We start from the raw sequence: 18,566 nt of genomic DNA on the forward strand, positions 1-18,566 counted from the left end.
TCCAAGGCAGCCCTGCATCCTACGGAATTCCAGTCTCCTGTAAAGGTAAGACATGCACTCCACACCACAGCAGCAGGAGGTTACAGCACGGGAAACCACACTTAGTCCTGCTAAAAGCTCCAGAGAGCAGGATTTCTCTTCCAAACCTGGTATCCAGGCATCAAGTATCAACCACGTGGGTCTATTCTGCAAAGCAAGGCAGCTCAGACTGACAAATCCAAGCTGAATTTTCATAAATCCTGGGAGTGAGTCAACATGACACTACTAAAATAGGGAATGCTGTTCTGGTTTTCCTCCATTACAAATGCACACGCAGTTTTAAACCACAGAGAAGGGCTGAGAAAAGCAGGATTTGGGGATAGTCTTAGTTCCCTGTGTAACAGTAACACCAGAATCCAAGAAGCAGCAGCAAAGAGGAAGAAGTAAAAGGCTCTTTGTTCAACAATCCATTTAACTCAAAATGAACCTGAAAGTGTTAAGTGCAAAGTGAAAGTGGGAAAGAGAGACATGACTGATGTCATGACCCAAGGGTCAAGGGGAAGCAGGTGATAAAACTGATATACAAAAGTAGGGATTTTAACTGTATGTAAATAAAGTGTCCTGCAGGTGAGCGTTTTTCAGCACATGGAATAACAAATCTTTAAATGATGTAGTACAATCCTTTGGAAATCATCCCCTCAGTATTTTCTGAAGCATATTGTACTCCTTTATGTGTCTCAGGGTATTTTCTTGAAGAACTAGGATTAAATGACAAATCGAGTGCATTTATATCCAGCAATTTCAGAAATCTGAAATTCAGAAATTTGCTAATTATCCCAATTCTTTAAATTCAAGTATCTTCCTTTATAAAGAAACTCAAGAATTTAGCTCAGATGAGTAGTAGCTCTTGATTTTTAATTTTTTTTGGCATAAACTATATTCTTCTGAAACAGGATCCCGCACTCTGACTTTGGGAAGTTAAATACTTCGAACAATTAATTCAAATACCGTATGTTTAAGGTATGAACTTAAACTTAGAACTGTTTTCACAAGGCTGTACTTTTAAGAATGAACTGCCCAGAATAGCAAATTCCATCAGGTTAAACATGACCTATTCAGAACAACTGTGGATGCTCCAAGTTCTGGTATATGTTTAACGTGAACAAGAAACCTTCACCTTGATTAGCACAGAGGTGTTTAAGTCCCCTAAATGCTCCTATTGCTTTCTCCTGCTTGGCACGGCCTGAATTCTCAGGATTTCTATTCCTACACTTCCCAAGTGCATGAAGTCCTAAAGGGTCACCAATCTTGCAATCACTGAATGGTTTGGGTTGGAAGGGACCTTAAAGCTCATCTTGCTCCACCCCCTGCCATGGGCAGGGCCACCTTCCACTAGACCATGATGCTCCAAGCCCCATCCAACCTGGCCTGAACACTTCCAGGGATCCAGGGGCATCTCCTGTTAACTAGATCAGCAATAAATTAAAAACATCTAAAGAGTAAAATGTCAGAGATAGCCAAGAATGCTGAAAGTCTTTTAGTGACCTAAGATGACAAAACTCAAAGCTTTGTTACAAGTTGGTAGAACAATGAAGTTTAAAGAGCTGACCTTGGTCACACACCAACTTTGTTTCCAGTGCTTTCCATGGGTTGTTTGTTTCCAAACACTCCTTCCTTGTACATCAGAAAAATGTTAAGTGGTTAGAACATGAAATGGGAGCAGCCGGGTTATCTTGAACAGCACACTGGGTTGTTTTTACCAAAAGTGTACCTTGGCCAGAACATCCTAAATGAGTCAGGGCTCTGCACAGCTCACCCTCACTTCGTATGTTCCTGGAATAACACAATTCCATTTGTTTTGCTAAGAATTTTCTACTTCACAGGAAAAGCACCATTAAACAATGTGTTCTTTAAATCAAAGGTGAAACCTGTGCGGTTTTTTCCTCCTCTGACATCAGATGATGTAAATAATTCCCAAGAAAGGCAGAAGGGATCTGTTAGACACTGGCAAGAGATGCAATGCCAGCTTGGAGAAACATGCCATCAGAGACACTTCCAACACTGAGAGAGATTGGAAACCTCAGATTGGAAAGTGAAGCATTCCACCCTCATAACACAGTTTTTCTGTAAAACAAAAAAAAAACAACAAAGAAAGCAAATGCCAGTTAAGTCTCTCATCTTTCCAAAAAAACTTATTAAGGTTGTGTTGATCCAAAGATTCCAGAATCCCAAATATTCTAGATAACACATCCTTGGTTCCTTTTAGCAATGACACACATCCTCAGTCTTCATCAGTGTCTGAAGACAGAACGAAAGTGGATTTTCCATTGAAATGTCTAAGTGTGAAAGTAAGTATGACTTTGAGCACCTTGCCTAGCAAATGAACACAGTGGAAGTGTAAAGTGCAAAGACAACACAACAACTGTATGGCCAACATGAAGGATGTAGGGACAGGCTGAACAAGTCACACCTTTTCCCCAGGGCTTGGGATCTTTGTAGTCCGAAGTCATTAGAGCTTCAAGAAAGCCAAGAGAGATCCATTTTCCTTTTAAGCTCTCCTCCTTGGCACAAGGCACTGCACATATCAGAAGGCTCAGGCACCCAGACACAGATGATATAGCATGAAAAAAACTTTATAAACTCATGTATTTCATGAACCTGCACGTAGAAACTTTATCACTGCCACGGGCATGTTACAACTTTCTCCCTGGAGTGAACTAAAGTTCCATGAAAGAAAAAACTCTTTCAAGGATGTGGAGTGAAACCCAGGGATGAATCCTCCTTCAGCCTGCCTTTATAAGAGATGTGGTGTTGAGACTTCAAGAGAAGCATCTCCAACTTCTACATCCCATCAATTTATGAGCTACAGAACAAGTAATCACCAAATCACTTCAAAAGTACTTCAATAACTTCATGAAGCGTTCAAACGAAAGACCCCCAATTCTGTGGCGGAGGAGAAACCAGTCAGATCATGCTGAACAAGCACACCCCAACTTACTCACCCCCTGCACTGATACTGCTTAATCAGGCTCAAACTTGCCCTTTGAGAGTCTGACCTAACAGTTCTACCCCAGCTTGAGACAAGAGGGAATACAGCATATTCCTGGGAACTCCCTGGATGGGCTCTTCCACCTCCCAGGCAGGTCCAGGCTCTCTCGGTTTTCGCGTCTTACTGACTCCGTTAAGAACAGATCACTTCAGAAGGGGAGCAAGCACAAAGCTCAGAGAAATCCAGGGATCCTGTTTTCACTGGGCACCCTCCTGGTTTATAGCAATGCTCTGCATCTCACTGGAGCTCAGGAAAACACCAGGGAAGGAAAGTGGGAAGGGCTGCTGCAGTTACTGCAGTCAACTATCTGTGCTTATGGTCCTTTGAGGGCAACAATCAACCATGGGGAAAGAATACAGGGAAAAGACAAACTGACAAGGTTGCAATCACTCTCCATCCAGAGCAGGAAATACCCACAGATGTGACTATTGCCTGATGAGCACAACAGCCACAACATTCACCTTCCCTGGCACAGGAAATGGGAAAACTGACAGCACGTTCCCTCTGTCCACATTATTGGAAATAACCCCTCTTGAAAGGGTATGGATGCTGTAATACACTGACAGCTGAAGGAGGGACACATGAAAAGAGATCCACTGTGACAGGCACTGAGGGCATGACTTTTCCTCATGGATTTTCATCCAGAAACCATTCCCTGAACAGCACAACCTTGACACCTGTCCTAGTGGAGCAGAGCTCTTCTCCTAACAGCCCACAAACCACAGCTCAAGGCCCATCTGTAACACTTGTTGGGCTGAGGGGGTTCAGCCTGGAGAAGAAAATTTTCCAAGGACACCTTTCTGTGGCCTTTCAGCACTAAAAAGTGGATTGTGAGAAAGACTGAGAGAGACTTTTGATCATGGCTTGCAGGGACAGGACAAGGGGCAACATTTTTAAATGGGAAAAGGGTAGATTTATATTGGACATAAGGAGGACAATTTTATTTATTTATTTTTCCCTGTGAGGTCAGACACTGGCACAGGTTGCCCAGAGCAGCTGTGGCTGCCCCATCCCTGGAAGTGTCCCAGACCAGTTTGGATGGGGCTTGGAGCAACCTGGGACAGTGGAAGGTGTCCCTGCCCTTGGCAAGGGGTGGGACTGGATGGGCTGTAAGGTCCCTTCCCACCCAAACCCTTCTGGGATTCTAGGATTCTCCTGAAATTCCAGGTTTAAAGCCATAACAACTCCCCCAATGTCAGAATAGCCAGTGCAGTGTCTTCAGTTTCTCAAGCTCTGACCCTGGTGAGAAGAATGAAGTGCTTATTCTCTCAAGGAGGTTATTCTTCCTCACAGTACCTGCTAAAAAAACCTCAGTTCACATTTTCCAAAGACCTGAAATACTCCATCCCCCTCCCCATTGTTTCCTGACATTTGGGGCACCACTGGACTTCCTTTTATCACTTTCAGAGTGCACCTCTGGGTAAAACAAGACAGCTCTGGAGCAGCTCGTACTTTTGGGAAGGGATAATTTAATTCCACAGACAAAACCTTTATTCCTTGTCTATTTTCCATGACCCTCAGGCTTTACTGCCTTCAGCAAAGAGATACTTAAGTCAGTTTAATGTTCTCATATCCATCAAGCTTTTATGGTCCTGCCCTGCTCCTGCTCGTGCCAGAACAGCAGTGTGTGTGTGGCCACTGAATGAGATCAAGGAAAAACTCTGGTTACAAGAGAAGTTTTGCAGGTTTTTTCTTCCAAGGAGATCAAATTCCCAACTTATTACACGTCCCAGCTGCACACACAGCAATCACAGCCAGGGTGTGAAAATGAAGCTGTGTAATATCAGCACTGCAAGTGAGCTGCTGTGAGGCGAGGGGATGTTACAGTTGTTTTCCTTGCAAACTTCTGCTGCCCAAGCCCCACAAGTATCAGCAAAACCTACTCTACACTTTTTCCATATAGATCCTTTTTAATGCTGGGAAATTCTTTACAGGGATCCTACGAATGCCATCACTCTCTGAAGACCTCGCTCCAGTTCACTGCAGCAAATCCTTCCCTGCAAAGGGAAGAGCTTTCTTCCTTTAGGACATGGCTGTGTCACTGACACAAGCCACTCTAAGGGAGAATTATGGACTGAGGAGTCCACTGGAAGTCCCATTTTGGGAAAGCAATTCAATAAGAGGTCATGGGGGGCAGCTAAATTAAGATCACTTTTGACAGATGTTATTGGGTTGTTTAATCCAATGCTAGAAAAAGTAGCTCATGTGCCAAGGGCTAAGTTTTTGGGAACTATATTAAATAAGAGTCAAGAAAAAAAAAGACAGAACTGTTTGGCAGGGAAAGGGAACAGAAGAAGGCAGAATTCAGAAAATGTACCCAAAATACTGGAAAGAAGGATATTTTTTTGTTTTTAAATAAGAGGAGCCAGGCTGGGAGAGCTGGGGGTGCTCACCTGGAGAAGAGAAGGCTCAAGGGAGAACTCAGAGCCCCTTCCAGCACCTGAAGGGGCTCCAGGAGAGCTGAAGAGGGACGTGGGACAAGGGATGGAGGGATAGGACAAGCTTTAAGCTGCCAGAGGGCAGGGATGGATGGGATATTGGGAAGAAATTCCTCCCTGTGAGGGTGGGGAGGCCCTGGCACAGGGTGCCCAGAGAAGCTGGGGCTGCCCCTGGATCCCTGGCAGTGTCCAAGGCCAGGTGGGACTGGGCTTGGAGCAACCTGGGCTAGTGGAAGGTGTCCCTGCCCATGGCAGGGGTGGAGCTTTGAGGTCCCCCCTCAACCCAAACCATTCCATGATTTGTTCTATGATTCTAGGACATGTGAAAGAAAAGAGCAGCACAAGCATCTGATTGTGTCAGAAACAGACCAAGGCAGCTGCTTCCCTTAAGTAAAATACTTTTCTTAAAGGTGGCAGAGAATAAATGGGTAGCAGAAAGATTCAACAACAGAATTCAGCAGCTTCACCATTTCTCAATCAGTATCTTCAAAAATTAATAGCCAGGCAAAAAAAAAAAAAAAAGTAGAATGAATTGAAATTCTTACAGACACTTATTTTTTTTGCAAGAAATAATTAAAGAATTTGTCAAATGAAAAACCAAAGGCAGTAAGACACCCAACTGAAATGACAAAAATAACTTGTAAAACAACCACTGTACTGGGAATTCGGCAAAACTCTTGTGAGCTACCAGAGATCTTGTGATGATTGCAGAGGAAGGGACACATGTAGGATACGTGTAATGTAGGGATATATGTAGGATACATGTGACAGACACGTAGGACATTTGCAATATGGTTTTCATCTACACCTACCTTGTTCCTTAAGTCTACCTAGTCCCATTTCAATCACTCCAACAAGCTATTTCTTGAGCACAGGCGCTCTGTTTGGATAAATTCAGTTCTAAATGCCAGTTCTCATGCTTCTGTTGCAAACCTTAAGGAGGGCAGAAATCATGCCCTGTCTTTTGTACAGCCATGCATTTGTCAAAGATTTTTAAGAGGCATTTCAGGTGTTTTTCAGCAATTTGCAGGGGACAGGGCTGTGACTGGGAAGACAATGACATACCAGGGGAAAAAAAACCAATATAATTTTTACTTAGAAGAATAATAAACAAAAGTATTCAAGGGCAATGACTGAAGGCACTGGTGGAGAACACATGCATTTTTCTTCCATATAAGATTGCTGTTCTCTGTGGCTGAAGGAAGCGTCCAAATTGCTTTTGCTTTTCATCATTTGCGTGTTTTGGGGAGAAGGGGGTTGTTGTAAAGCCAGCTTTGGCACCCTCAGCCTGCAGCACAATTCAAACACCTGCACACAAACCCGCTCCTTTATGCCAACATACCTTTAACAGTTTTGACAAAAACTTGTTTCTCTTTACTGGGGTCTTTTTCTTCTATTAGAATTCCATGGAAAATGCGCCCAAACGTGCCTAGGAAGAGAACATCCAATTAGTGTTGTGTGGTTAAGAAACACTGATAACATTAGGAGTGTCTTAAGCAAACAGCACCTTTCACAGCAGAAAGTGAGGAATAACTGCAATTCAAGTGTCCCTAAACCCTAAAAAGTCACTAAGAGAGAACCCAACCACTCTCCAGCATGAGGGGGATTCACAATTACAGGCAGCAAATGCTGAAGTTTTACATAAATAAAACTTAAGGGGACAAGCATGAGAGTGAACTAGTGATAGCAGCAGAGTCCAGTGAAATTAAATATCAATATGATGATGGTTTATTTGTGGCACTTCAGTCAACTCCCTGCACTAAGAACTCCAGGTCCTTTTTCTTACCCACCCAGTCTGGAATTCTAAGCCAAGGCACTTCTCACAAGGACCAAGTTTTTTTTGGGGACATTCACAAGGCAACAGGAATTTTGGCCAGCCAGCTCATATGGAACAGTTTGAAATAACCAGCGTCACATTATTCTAAAGTTTCACCTCGGCTGGAAGGTGCTGGGTTTGTTTGGGGGGGTCTTTCAGACTCTCCAACATTTTTCCATTCACAAGACATTACTGATGCTGCTGCAGGAAGAGGAGCTACTCTGAGGAGCTGGGCTGAGAACAACTGGCAACACACAGAGAATTAATTGGTTTTTACTGCTCAGCTTGGCAAAACCTTTCTGCACCAAGGTGTGCATCATCTCCACGCAGTCTATTCCAGCATTACAGCCCCTTCCCAGGCATTCCTCCTCCCTGACTAGGTTGAAAGATCTTTGATAGTATGAAATACAGGTCTTAAACAGGGGCAGTGCAACATTTCTGTCACCTACCCTGGGGCTGCAAGGAAACCCTGCATGACAGGGGTCTTCACACTGCAATCTCACTAAGCAGCAGCTGAACTCGGGAGGCTCTCAGGCAACCACAACTACACACCACGAATTACTGAAGCAACTAAAACCCTCCTGTCTTGGTTCTTGAACACTTCGAGAAAAGTGCCTAAATACGGATTTCCAAAATGTTAAAGCAGGTGAAGCTACGGAAACTACTTGAAGTTTAAAATTAATCTGTGGCCCAGATCCATAAAATGTATCTGAGTTCCATGCACACATTTATTTTATCCCCTTCTTCCCCTCTGAAGCTCTTTTGTTCTTCAGTGGCAGAGACCCAACACTGCTGCGATCCTGACCTAAAATTGGTCAGGTCTTTTAAGTCCTCTGACATGTGGATGCAGCACTTGGGGACATGGCTGAAACTGGCAGTGCTGGGGGAGTGTTTGGACTCATGACCTTAAAGGGCTTTTCCAACCTTAATGACTCTGTGATTAACTTTCGAAGCTTGGGACTCAAATTAACAGCTGGAGGCTAAGAGATGAGATCCCAGAATGAACTGGGTCCAAACTGCATTCAACAGCTCTTTGTGCCTCATCTGGCAGAACAGGGCAGCTTTGTCACCAAACATCTGAAGCGTGGCTGGGGCACTGAGTCACTTCTAGTCATGGATGACTCCCAGCATCCCAGCTCCAGGCAGCCCACAGGAACACAAAGCGCACCCCACACGCCAAGGAAGGTTTTTGCAGAGCCCACACTGGAAGTGAGCACAGAGCTGCCTCCTCAGAGGTTCACTGAACGAGAATGGGAACATCCTCCATTGCTGCTCAGACTAACACAAAGCATTCTGTCTCCAAAGGATGATTATCTCCAATCTCCAGCTTTGGGAAGTTTGATTTCTCAGGGAACAGAGACTCAAAATTGCAGCAATGAAGGTGAGTGACAAAGAAAACCAAATATTTAAGGCTATTTTTCAAACTCAGTATCAACAAGAATCAATTCATGTTGTGCATGAACACTTTTGAAGTGCACATTAAACAAAGAGTGAATAACTCAGGAACTGGATGATCCTTGTGGGTCCTTCCAACTCACGATATTCCGTGAAAACAATCAGGTAATCTCTGAATCTTTTATATAAGGCCTGTAAATGTTGCATCTGCTGATGAGATTTCCAAATCGAAGTTATCAAACTGAGACACCACATTTGGACAATTGAAGTTTTTCTGGGCTTTGGGTTGGTTTTGCTTTGATTTTTATGTTGTTAAGAGCCGCTCTCCTGTAGGAGCTCCCAAAAGTGAGTTACCTTGGCTGCTGACTGAGAGCCCTGACTGCTTACCTCACTCCTCAGCCACCCTTCACTTCAGGGAGCAGCTCATTAAGGCAGACAAGCTGAACGATTTACTGAGCACACTTAGTCACTCCCCCAGCCTAATGAATTCTGGAAGCTGCTTTCCCCACCCCCCACACCCCAAATGCAAACATAACTCATCATTCCTCCCCTCCACCAAAGCTATGAAGATCAGGAATGTCATCCCTGAATGATTTCAGAAAAATCTGCCAATAAATATGTATTTCTATTTATGTAACTACACAGTGTGGTAGGAATGAAGTGTCTGAGTGCTGTAAATACCTTCTTGGAGCACGTCTTTGAGGGTGATCCTCTCCCTGGAGATGGCTATATCCTTCACTTTAGCTTTGGCCTCCATGAGAGTGACACTTTTCAGATCATTCTTCTCTATCCGTAATGTGGGATAACCTGAGGAGCCAGCAGAGCCAAACAATCCAACATAAATATCCTTGGAATGAGAACAGGCACAGGGCTTCACCTCTGCACCACCTATGGCTCCACACACAGCGGAGCAGCACGGACTTAAATGTGTTATATATTAATTTTAGAAAGATGATAATATTAAGCAACAAAAACCACAAGAATAATCATCTGCAGGGAAAGAAATCACACAGGAATTCTCTGTAGTGTCATGCAAACAACTTTTATTATTAACTCCAGGTGAAGGAAACTCCTGTACTGAAGGTGATCAACGCTGCACTGCCCTCAGGAGGAGGAAATAAGAGTGCTGGAAAACTTGGAGCAGGGAAGATGCCTTACCCCAGCAGGGCATTAACAAACTACCAGTGCCCTCTTCTGGCACTTCCAGACATTTGGATATACCAGTAGAGTCAGAAAAGCTGGAATATTTTTGTACACGTATATGAATCATTAGAGAAATCTTGAGAATTACTCTGATAATACCTTCTTCAAAATTTAAACGTTACTGAAAACAAAATTATGCAACTGTGAAATGACCAGGAATGTCAATCTTGATTCTTTCACACATCCAACCTTTTCTCTTCTCCTATTTTCACCATTTCCAGTGCTACTGGGCATGTCCCAAAGCAGGTAAGAGACACTGAGAAGCAAGGGCTGCCCCCAGCAAACAGCTGCCACTTGGGCACATTGGCCACCACACTGGGCAGGGTGAGGAGGGTTGAACCATCATCCTGGGCTTGGTCCCCTGCCCTTGGCCAGAGGATTCTGGGAGACAACATTCCAGCAACTGGAACTCAGCTGAATTAACCTGTGTCACTTAGAAAGCCAAACAAAAAACCTGAGGTTGACAGGACATCAACAGCTCAACCTGAGCTGGGATAAGACATTGAGGGCCTGGAGCGTGTCCAGAGAAGGGAACAGAGCTGGGGAAGGGGCTGGAGCCCCAGGAGTGGCTGAGGGAGCTGGGAAAGGGGCTCAGGCTGGAGCAAAGGAGGCTCAGGGGGGACCTTGTGGCTCTGCACAACTCCCTGACAGGAGGGGGCAGCCGGGGGGGGTCGGGCTCTGCTCCCAGGGAACAGGGACAGGACAACAGGAAAGGGCCAGGAGTTGTGCCAGGGGAGGTTTAGATTGGGCATGAGGAGAAATCCCATTCCCCAAAGCGTTGTCCAGCCCTGGCACAGCTGCCCAGCTGGTGGAGTCCACACTCCTGGAGGGAGTTGAAAGCTATGTGGCACTTGGGGACACGGGTGGCCTTGGCAGTGCTGGGGGAACAGCTGAACTTGGTGATCTGGGAGGGCTTTTCCAACCTAAATGATTCTGTGACTCTAAGAGATGGAAAATAAAAAGGCTGGGGAGGACTCAGGTGACAAGAGGGAAAGCAGCTCTAGAATAAGCTGCAGGATAAGGTCTCTTCCAAACCCTGTGAAAAGGAATTTTTTTAACATTTCATACATTACATTTTTAAAAGACTGTTTTTAATTTAATGTTTTTAAGAAATAAATTTTAAAGGCAGCTCTTTGAGAGGGAAAGATGAACTCAGGTGACAAATAAGATCCTTTTTTTTTTAGGGAGATACAGAACAATTTAGAAGCGAGCCAAATCTCTCCCAGAGTTGCAGTTCAACCTCAGGTAAACACCTGGTTCTACACATGGGGAGGAAAAAAGGAGAACACAGGAGGGCTGAGAGTAATGACAACCTTTCTGCTGCGCTCCCTCATGATGGGACAGTCACTGTCACCAAGTGCCATCAGAGGACAGTGAGAGAGACTTTGGGGTGCTTTAAAAAACCCCGTGTGTGTCCCTATGCTGGCCACCTTCCCTCCAGCTGGAACAGTCCCTTCCCTGGACCAGTGCTGGATGGGATAGTCCTCCACCAGACAATAATTTGAGGAGTAAAAATTCCACAGATAATAAATACGTTCATTAACTACAGAATTAACTCAGAACACAGCCAAGAGCACTTGGTCTGTTCAACCTGGAGGAGACAGAGACCTGATCTCCGTCTGCAGCTCCTCCTGAGGGGCAGCTCTGAGCTCTTGTCTCTGTGCCCAGGGACAGGAGGACCCCAAGGAATGGCCAGAGCTGTGTCAGAGGGGTTTAGGTTGGAGATCAGGGAAAGGTTCTTCCTCCAGAGGGTGCTGGGCACTGCCAAGGCTCCCCAGGAAATGGGCACGGCCCCAAGGCTGGGGCAACATTCTCAGGGATGCCCAGGGTGGGACTGCTGAGGTGTCTGTGTAGGGCCAGGGGCTGGCCTGGATGATCCCTGCGCGTCCCTTCCAGCTGGGATATTCTGTGATTCTGTGGTATCAGTTACCAGATCAGTATAGAAACTGCTGCCACCCTTCCTTTCCACTCACTGCTCTCTCTCTTCAGCTACATGGTATCACTTCAAGCACAGCTGAAAACAACAGGAGATGAAAAGAGTAACAACAACAGGATTCACGCACAGGGGATCGATCATCTGCTTTGGTAACTGATCCCAGGGCTGGGTGGATACATCCTGTTCTCTCTCTGCTTGGACTGCACGAGGTAGATTCTTCCCAGTGTTAAAGAACAGATGCTTCACAGCTACTGGTGAAGCCTAGCTGGCTGACTGCTCTGGGTGCAGGGAAAATAACCCAAGGGACAAACACAGTCTCATGCTCATATGACCACTCACATGCCCCCGAACTCACTCCTGACTATGGCATGGCTGGATAAAACACACATTGTGTGAATTCAAGAGGCAAAGTGACAAAGCCAGAGGATTATTCATGCTCTCCTCTTGTACTTGACACCAAAGCAGTGTGGCAGGAGGGTCTGTGCTTAGATTAACACTTACTGGTTACTGGTGTGGCGTTGTTGGGCGTGTCAGCCCGCAGGTACTGCGTCGTCTGCGTGGAGGGCTGCGACAGCCCCTGCGAGCTGCTGCTGTCGCTGATGCTGTTGGGAAACAAAATTACACATCAACATCGCTGCTTGCCACTCCAACACATTCCAAATTAACTTCCCGAGGTGAAAATCAGGAGATTTTCCAAGCAAGACTTGAAATGAGCAGAGTTTTTGAAGTGTCGCACACACGAAAATATATTTCAGGTAACTCATAAATCTTGGCACTACGGTTTGTGGAGCACGAACAGCTCCCTCCTATTTGTTTTCCAGAATTTGCTCTATTTTCTAGTACTTCTCCTCACTTTTGAACAATCAAAGTCACAAAACATTCCTTACCAGAACCACCCTGTCACACCAAGAACAGCTATTATATTCTAGAGAAGCTTTGCACACATTTCTCTCATGGCACTGATGTCCCACTCAGACGAGGGCTCTGTTTTACAGCCCAAACTGCTCTACTGACCCTACTTTGTCACTCCCCTCCCTAAGAGTACCTTGCTGCCCCTTCCAGCACCACCTAAAATGTGCTTTTTGAGATGCTTTCTTTGGGCAGAACGACCAGGGGGCCACAGAGTACCCATGATACAGGTAAACCACAGCCTAAACCACAGCAGGCTGATTTCTGCCTTATTTTCATAATCAAAACCCTACAAAAAGGGCTGTTGCAGCCGTAACAGACCAAAAACCTGTCAGCAGGTCAGACGGCAGGCCCAGAAGCTTTTCTGATGTTCCCCCCTCCAAACACACAAACATTCCCCCCCCTTTTATCCAACTTCAAAGCTTCTCCACTGCTGACTGCATTGGGAGGACAAAGAGGAAATTGGTTTAGGATATCACCTCTGCTTTGCCAAATAATCAACATTTAATGTTTCTTGGGCTGCTGCTGAGCACTGACCAAGCAGTGCCAGCCACCCCCTGTAGGACTGTCAGACATGGCTGGTGATGCCCTCCAGGCCCACAGCTACCTCTGAAGCCAGGCTTCCTTTAAAAAACAGAAATCCAAGTCCACTCTTCCCCATTATACCATAACCATGGATGCACCCACTGAATTTTTTCTTTGGAACAGAATCTACTGAATCTCACAATACAAACTTACTCATTTATAGCTGACCTCCATCTCTCCCTGGAACCATTTTTTTACAGTTATTCCCACATTCCCTGGCTTCCAGGTGCAGGATTCCAATACAGCATTTAGCACAAGGCTAAAAGCCACAGATGCTGGTCTAGCTACTCCCCTTTAACTTCCTTCAGAGTTTTTGAATGAATATTCTCTGGTGCTGGCAATTTATTGCTGCTTATTTGAGCTGTTCCCACTATGGTGTCCATGAGCTGCTTCAGGATGATGCACTCTGCAGCGAGCTCCCCAGGAAGGAGGGTCTTGGCATGGTGTCCACATCACACACCAAGGCACAACTTGCACTTCCTTTTCTTGCTCTGGCTGGAAACTCCTTTTGTAACCTGATCACCCACCAGCCCTGCGGATTCCTTTGGCTGGAGGCAAGTGTGAGAAAGGAATTATTTATTCTTTTAATGCCTGTTGCAAGTTTGAAAAACTCCCTTTTGGGTTGGCTTCTTTCTGGGTTTTAGGTTTAACTCAATTCCTGAGCTTCCTCACTTGCATATTTTGTCAGCTATTTGAACGATGCCTTCTTGCTTTAATGACTCCCATTATCCTGCTGTTAAACCATGCCAGTTTTCCTTGGCACTCTTCCAGTGCCTTTGCTCTGAGATTTGCAGCATTTGCTGTGGACTTTCCAATACAATGTTCCTAAATAATCCAAGTGCAGCCTGTAAACTCGGCTGCCTGACTTGAGCTTCCAGTTAACAACCCTCCTCGGTTTTATTTAATTCTGGGGGTTGAAATTAAGAGCACCAGTGGGTTTTCCAGGCTCTGTTGCTCCTGGGAGGTCGTTAACCCTTATGACATTGTCATATTCCATTCACAAACCTTTTACAGAAACAGTCTGAGATTATTATTCACAACCAAATGAGAAGTTGTTGCTTCTCTCGGTGAGTTTGTTCAAAACAAACCCCACAGCTCCTGATTTTCAGGCACATTTTGCTTCTGTTATGCCTTTGCTCCGGCACTGCCTGAGCACAGCTTTTACACAGCAGCACACCCACAGTTCTGCCAGGCCAGGCACCTTCAGGCTCAAAAAAAAAAGTCATCATCTCATGGTGCTTGAAGAGCTAAACCCCAGGAGCTGCACAAACTTCATATAATCCCTCAGTGGTCTGGGTTGGAAGGGACCTTGAAGATCATCTTGTTCCAACCCCTCCCACAGACAGGGGAAGCCCCCTGAATTTATCAGAATTTATTAGCAGGATATACAGTGATTCAGAGCAAATTATTAACACCTGCAATCCAAAGAGGACTAACATTAGATGGATTTTTAGCTTTATCTCCACAGAAGGTCAGCTGGTTTTTTAGGATTTTTACCTTGTATCTCCACAGAAATCCAGTGCAATGGAGTAGATGGAAGGACACCTGATCACACTGCTGGGCTGGCCACCTCAAAACCTCACAGATGACACTATCCCACACTATAAATGTAATGTTTTTCCTTTCTGAATTAAAGCAAGCTGCACATCCTTTAACACCTTCAGCTGATTAAAACCCCTCAATCAGACAATCAGGCACAAAGGATTTGAGGAAGGCTGACAAATTCATTTGGTTACAATCAACTGAGAAACCACAACTGCTCGATGCAGTGGCACCACCAAAGCCACATGGGCTGGGGACACCAGGGGAGGGAGTGGCAGGGAGAAAACTGAAAGGAACAGATGAATGGATAAAGAGGAGGATGAAAAGATAAAGCTACTCCATGAGGCTGCAGGCAGTACAGAAGCAGTTCAAGACATCCTTTAGTTCAAGATATCCTTTCACAGGGGTGACCACCCACAGGCTGACTGTTTTCCAAAGGATCCAGTTTCACACTGCCTGCTCCTGAACAGTTGCATCTGATGCAGGCTGTTCACACAGCCTCAGTCCACCTGCTCTTCCAGCCTCCCTTCTCCTCGGTGTTTAATCCCCACTCCAATGCCCTTGGACTCATGTTACAAGTCCCTTTCCCATGCATGTGCTACAGTTTTTCCGGACTGGAAATATATCTGGGAGAGCCCAACATTATTAGTTTTAAAACCAAGCAGTTGTAATGCTCAGACTGCACCCCAAGGCCAAAGTGAACACTGGAAAATCAATCAAAGTAGGGAAAACTGAAATTCAGTCTCCTGCAGATGTCAGTAAAACCCAAATGTTTTCACACAATTGTGGATCACAGAATGTTATGGGTGGGAAGGGATCTTAAAGCCCATCCAGTCCCATCCCCTGCCACGGGCAGGGACACCTTCCACCATCCCACGTTGCTCCAAGCCCCATCCAACCTGGCCTTGGACACTGCCAGGGATTCAGGGGCAGCCCCAGCTTCTCTGGGCACCCTGTGCCAGGGCCTCCCCACCCTCACAGGGAAGAATTTCTTCCCAATATCCCATCTAAGGTAAAATAAAGGTAAGAACTCCAGCAGTGGGAAGCCATTCCCCCTTGTCCTGGCACTCCAGGCCCTTGTTCAGGAGCCCCTTTAGGCACTGGAAGGGGCTCTAAGGTCTCCCTTGAGCCTTCTTTTTTCCAGTATGAACACCCCCGCTCTCTCAGCCTGCCTTTCCAGTGTGCCCAAGTCAATTTTTCCTTCAATCCTGACAATCCCTGCAGATCTGATTCTGTCGGAATCTTCCCCCTCCACACAAATATTCTGGCAAAACCTGAACAACCCTTCCACCTCATAAACAGCAGAGCACCTGCAACTGCTGCCTTTCTGCAGCACAGCTCTTACCACAACCCTACCCAGGCAGTATCTGCTACAGCTTGCCACTGGGAGCAGAAATTGCAAACTACCCCAGAGTGCTCATTCTGAGACCAAACTCCCACAAATCTGGGAGTCCCAAAACCACACTGGGAAAGCCTGAACACATACCTGTCATCCAACTCTATCCTTTTCATGCTGTGGAGGTGCAAAACAGCCAGGATTATTGCCACCAGGAATATCACAGCACAGCACACGCCCACACTGATATAGAACACCCGGGTCGAAGTGGTAGGAGCTGCGTTTACAGGATCGACTGGAACAGAGGTGAAAAGTTACTGAATCCTCCTCGAAAAGGAGAAAAACCAACAAAAAACCCCAAATAAAACCTCCAAGAAACGACATTTTGTTCGTTTGTTACAGCACCACAAGCAGAGGGGCTGGAGGCAGGGAGAGGCAGCAGCCTCAGCCACCCCAAATGTTCAATCAGGAATCCTGGAGAACAACTACCCTGGAAGAGACAGTGGGAGGTAAAGAGAGCACTGAGCACTCTTTCCCACTGCTTTCCAACAACACTTTGGCAAAAACGCTCCCATTTTGGGTATTATGGAGCCACAGTCAGACAGTGACGTTTCCAGCTAGAAGGGGAGAAAAGGAAACTACCTCATTCTATTCCTTCAATAGTGAACAGCAAACCAGACAGGTCCTAAGGTCAAGAAAATAGATCAGAGTCTTGTACGGAAACCAGAGCTCCTCAGATGTGATACAAAAGTTTTAACAAGACTTGGAAAAGGTTTTTTTCCTCTTCACCAGTTAAAACAATTAATTACCAAAAAACCACTGCAGTAAGGGGTATAGCAGAGACTACTTGGGAACTGTTTTCATAGGGGAAAGCTGTGGAATCAAAGCACATATCAAGTTTTTCAGTTTTTACACCCCAAGTTGTACATTCAGGATTACTTACAGATAGCCTTGCTGCTGTTTTTATCAGCTGTTGGAGATTTGACTTCTGGTTCAAGCTCTAAAGAGATGAGAGAAAGCCATGAAGTTTGGAGTACATTTATTATTGCAGCCCTTCACACTGCCTCAGGTATGGAAAAACGGATGTGCTTTTCCAAAAAGGAGAGCTGACTCGAAGACTACACTTATCCACACATTTCCATTTAAATACCTAACCATGGTAGAATTAAAATCACACTGAAACACACAGGAGGTCAGGTATTTCACCACTGACACACATGTCCAGTGAGGCAAAGCTTGAACCCCCTGAATCCATCTAAAACCCTGCAGCTTGCCCAAGGTCCAAAGCAGCAGAAAGAAGAGGTGCAGAATACATGTTTGCTAAGGCACTAAACAAAGACCTCACAGAATCAGTTCTGAATGGGAGAGAAAATCATTCCTGGGATGTTCAGTCAAGACTGCCCTGATCTTTTGGAGGAAATCCTGGCTCCAGTCTAATGTTGCTCATCCTAGGAAGGGATCAGAGATGCAGCCACGGACACTGTGCCTGCTCAGCTGATGCCAGTCAGGAGTTAAAGAGTTAAAACAAAATGAAAAAGGAGATATCCATTTAAATACTCATAAATATGCAACTGAAGGCAGGAGGCCAATGCTCAGCTCATGTCCTTTAGAAAGTGGGTAAATCTTCATGAAGCTTCCTCTGAGTCTGGTTACCAAGAGGAGCAGTGCAAACCTGGGGGATGCAGGCTGTGGAGATGCCTGCAGATGAACCCCCCTGAGGATCTGCAGGCAGCTGAGGGAATCCCATGGATTTCTGTGGCTGCAAAGGCACAATCCCACTTGCACATCCCCCTTCCTACTCCCGGCTGTGTCCAACACAGCACAGTCCCTTCCCACTCCTTGGTAAGCCAGTTCAGCTTAGGAAAAAGGGAGGAAAAAGCCAAGGGAGGGAAAAATCAGAGTTTTTATTTTTTTATCCCTTTTTTGAACTTGAGGAGGAACTATCAGGAATTCCCTGAGCAAAACCACTAGCATGTTCCTGCATATTCCTAACTTATGCATTAAATTCAATCAGAACCCCCTGTATGCTCTACACCAATCAACTCACACCAAACAAAGCCTTTTTTTGGTTTTTATGAACCTGCAGAAATGAGATCTTTGTAAGGAGCACTTCTGATGGTTCAGGCAGTGGCTCTGTCCCACCGCCCAGAGAATTGTGTGGTGCCTATGGAAAGCTCCATCACACATCCACAGCTCAGTAAGCTGTGAATGGATCAGCAGGGCTGACTTCCCTCACTTGGAGTATTTGAAAAAACACCCAGGAAAACACGAAATAAAGGTAAAAACATCAACATTATCAGCCAGACCTCCATTTTTACTAGAAGGAGATACACACTTTGAATTAAGAATGGTCCTCCTGAAGCCTCAATGCATGGAAC

The 18,566-nt window shown here is 45.4% G+C and overlaps 1 protein-coding gene across 2 annotated transcripts in view; it reads right to left on the reverse strand.

Annotated features, from left to right (window-relative positions):
* RYK (receptor like tyrosine kinase) overlaps positions 1-18,566 on the reverse strand; it is a 55,526-nt gene that overhangs the window by 16,306 nt on the left and 20,654 nt on the right. The window contains exons 5-9 of one of the 2 annotated variants that reach the window (XM_042024669.1): positions 17,132-17,188; positions 16,339-16,483; positions 12,318-12,418; positions 9,359-9,484; positions 6,809-6,895 (exon numbers count right to left, since the gene is read on the reverse strand). In XM_042024669.1, coding sequence (XP_041880603.1) covers positions 6,809-6,895; positions 9,359-9,484; positions 12,318-12,418; positions 16,339-16,483; positions 17,132-17,188 — 516 coding nt within the window. Of the gene's footprint in view, positions 1-6,808; positions 6,896-9,358; positions 9,494-12,317; positions 12,419-16,338; positions 16,484-17,131; positions 17,189-18,566 lie in introns of both variants that reach the window. The other variant, XM_042024668.1, reaches the window with a different exon arrangement.

This window comes from Corvus kubaryi, unplaced genomic scaffold (assembly GCF_017639235.1).
Source record: "Corvus kubaryi isolate FWS band 111438036 unplaced genomic scaffold, C.kubaryi_AGA036_p1.0 37264, whole genome shotgun sequence".
Lineage (NCBI taxonomy): Eukaryota > Metazoa > Chordata > Aves > Passeriformes > Corvidae > Corvus > Corvus kubaryi.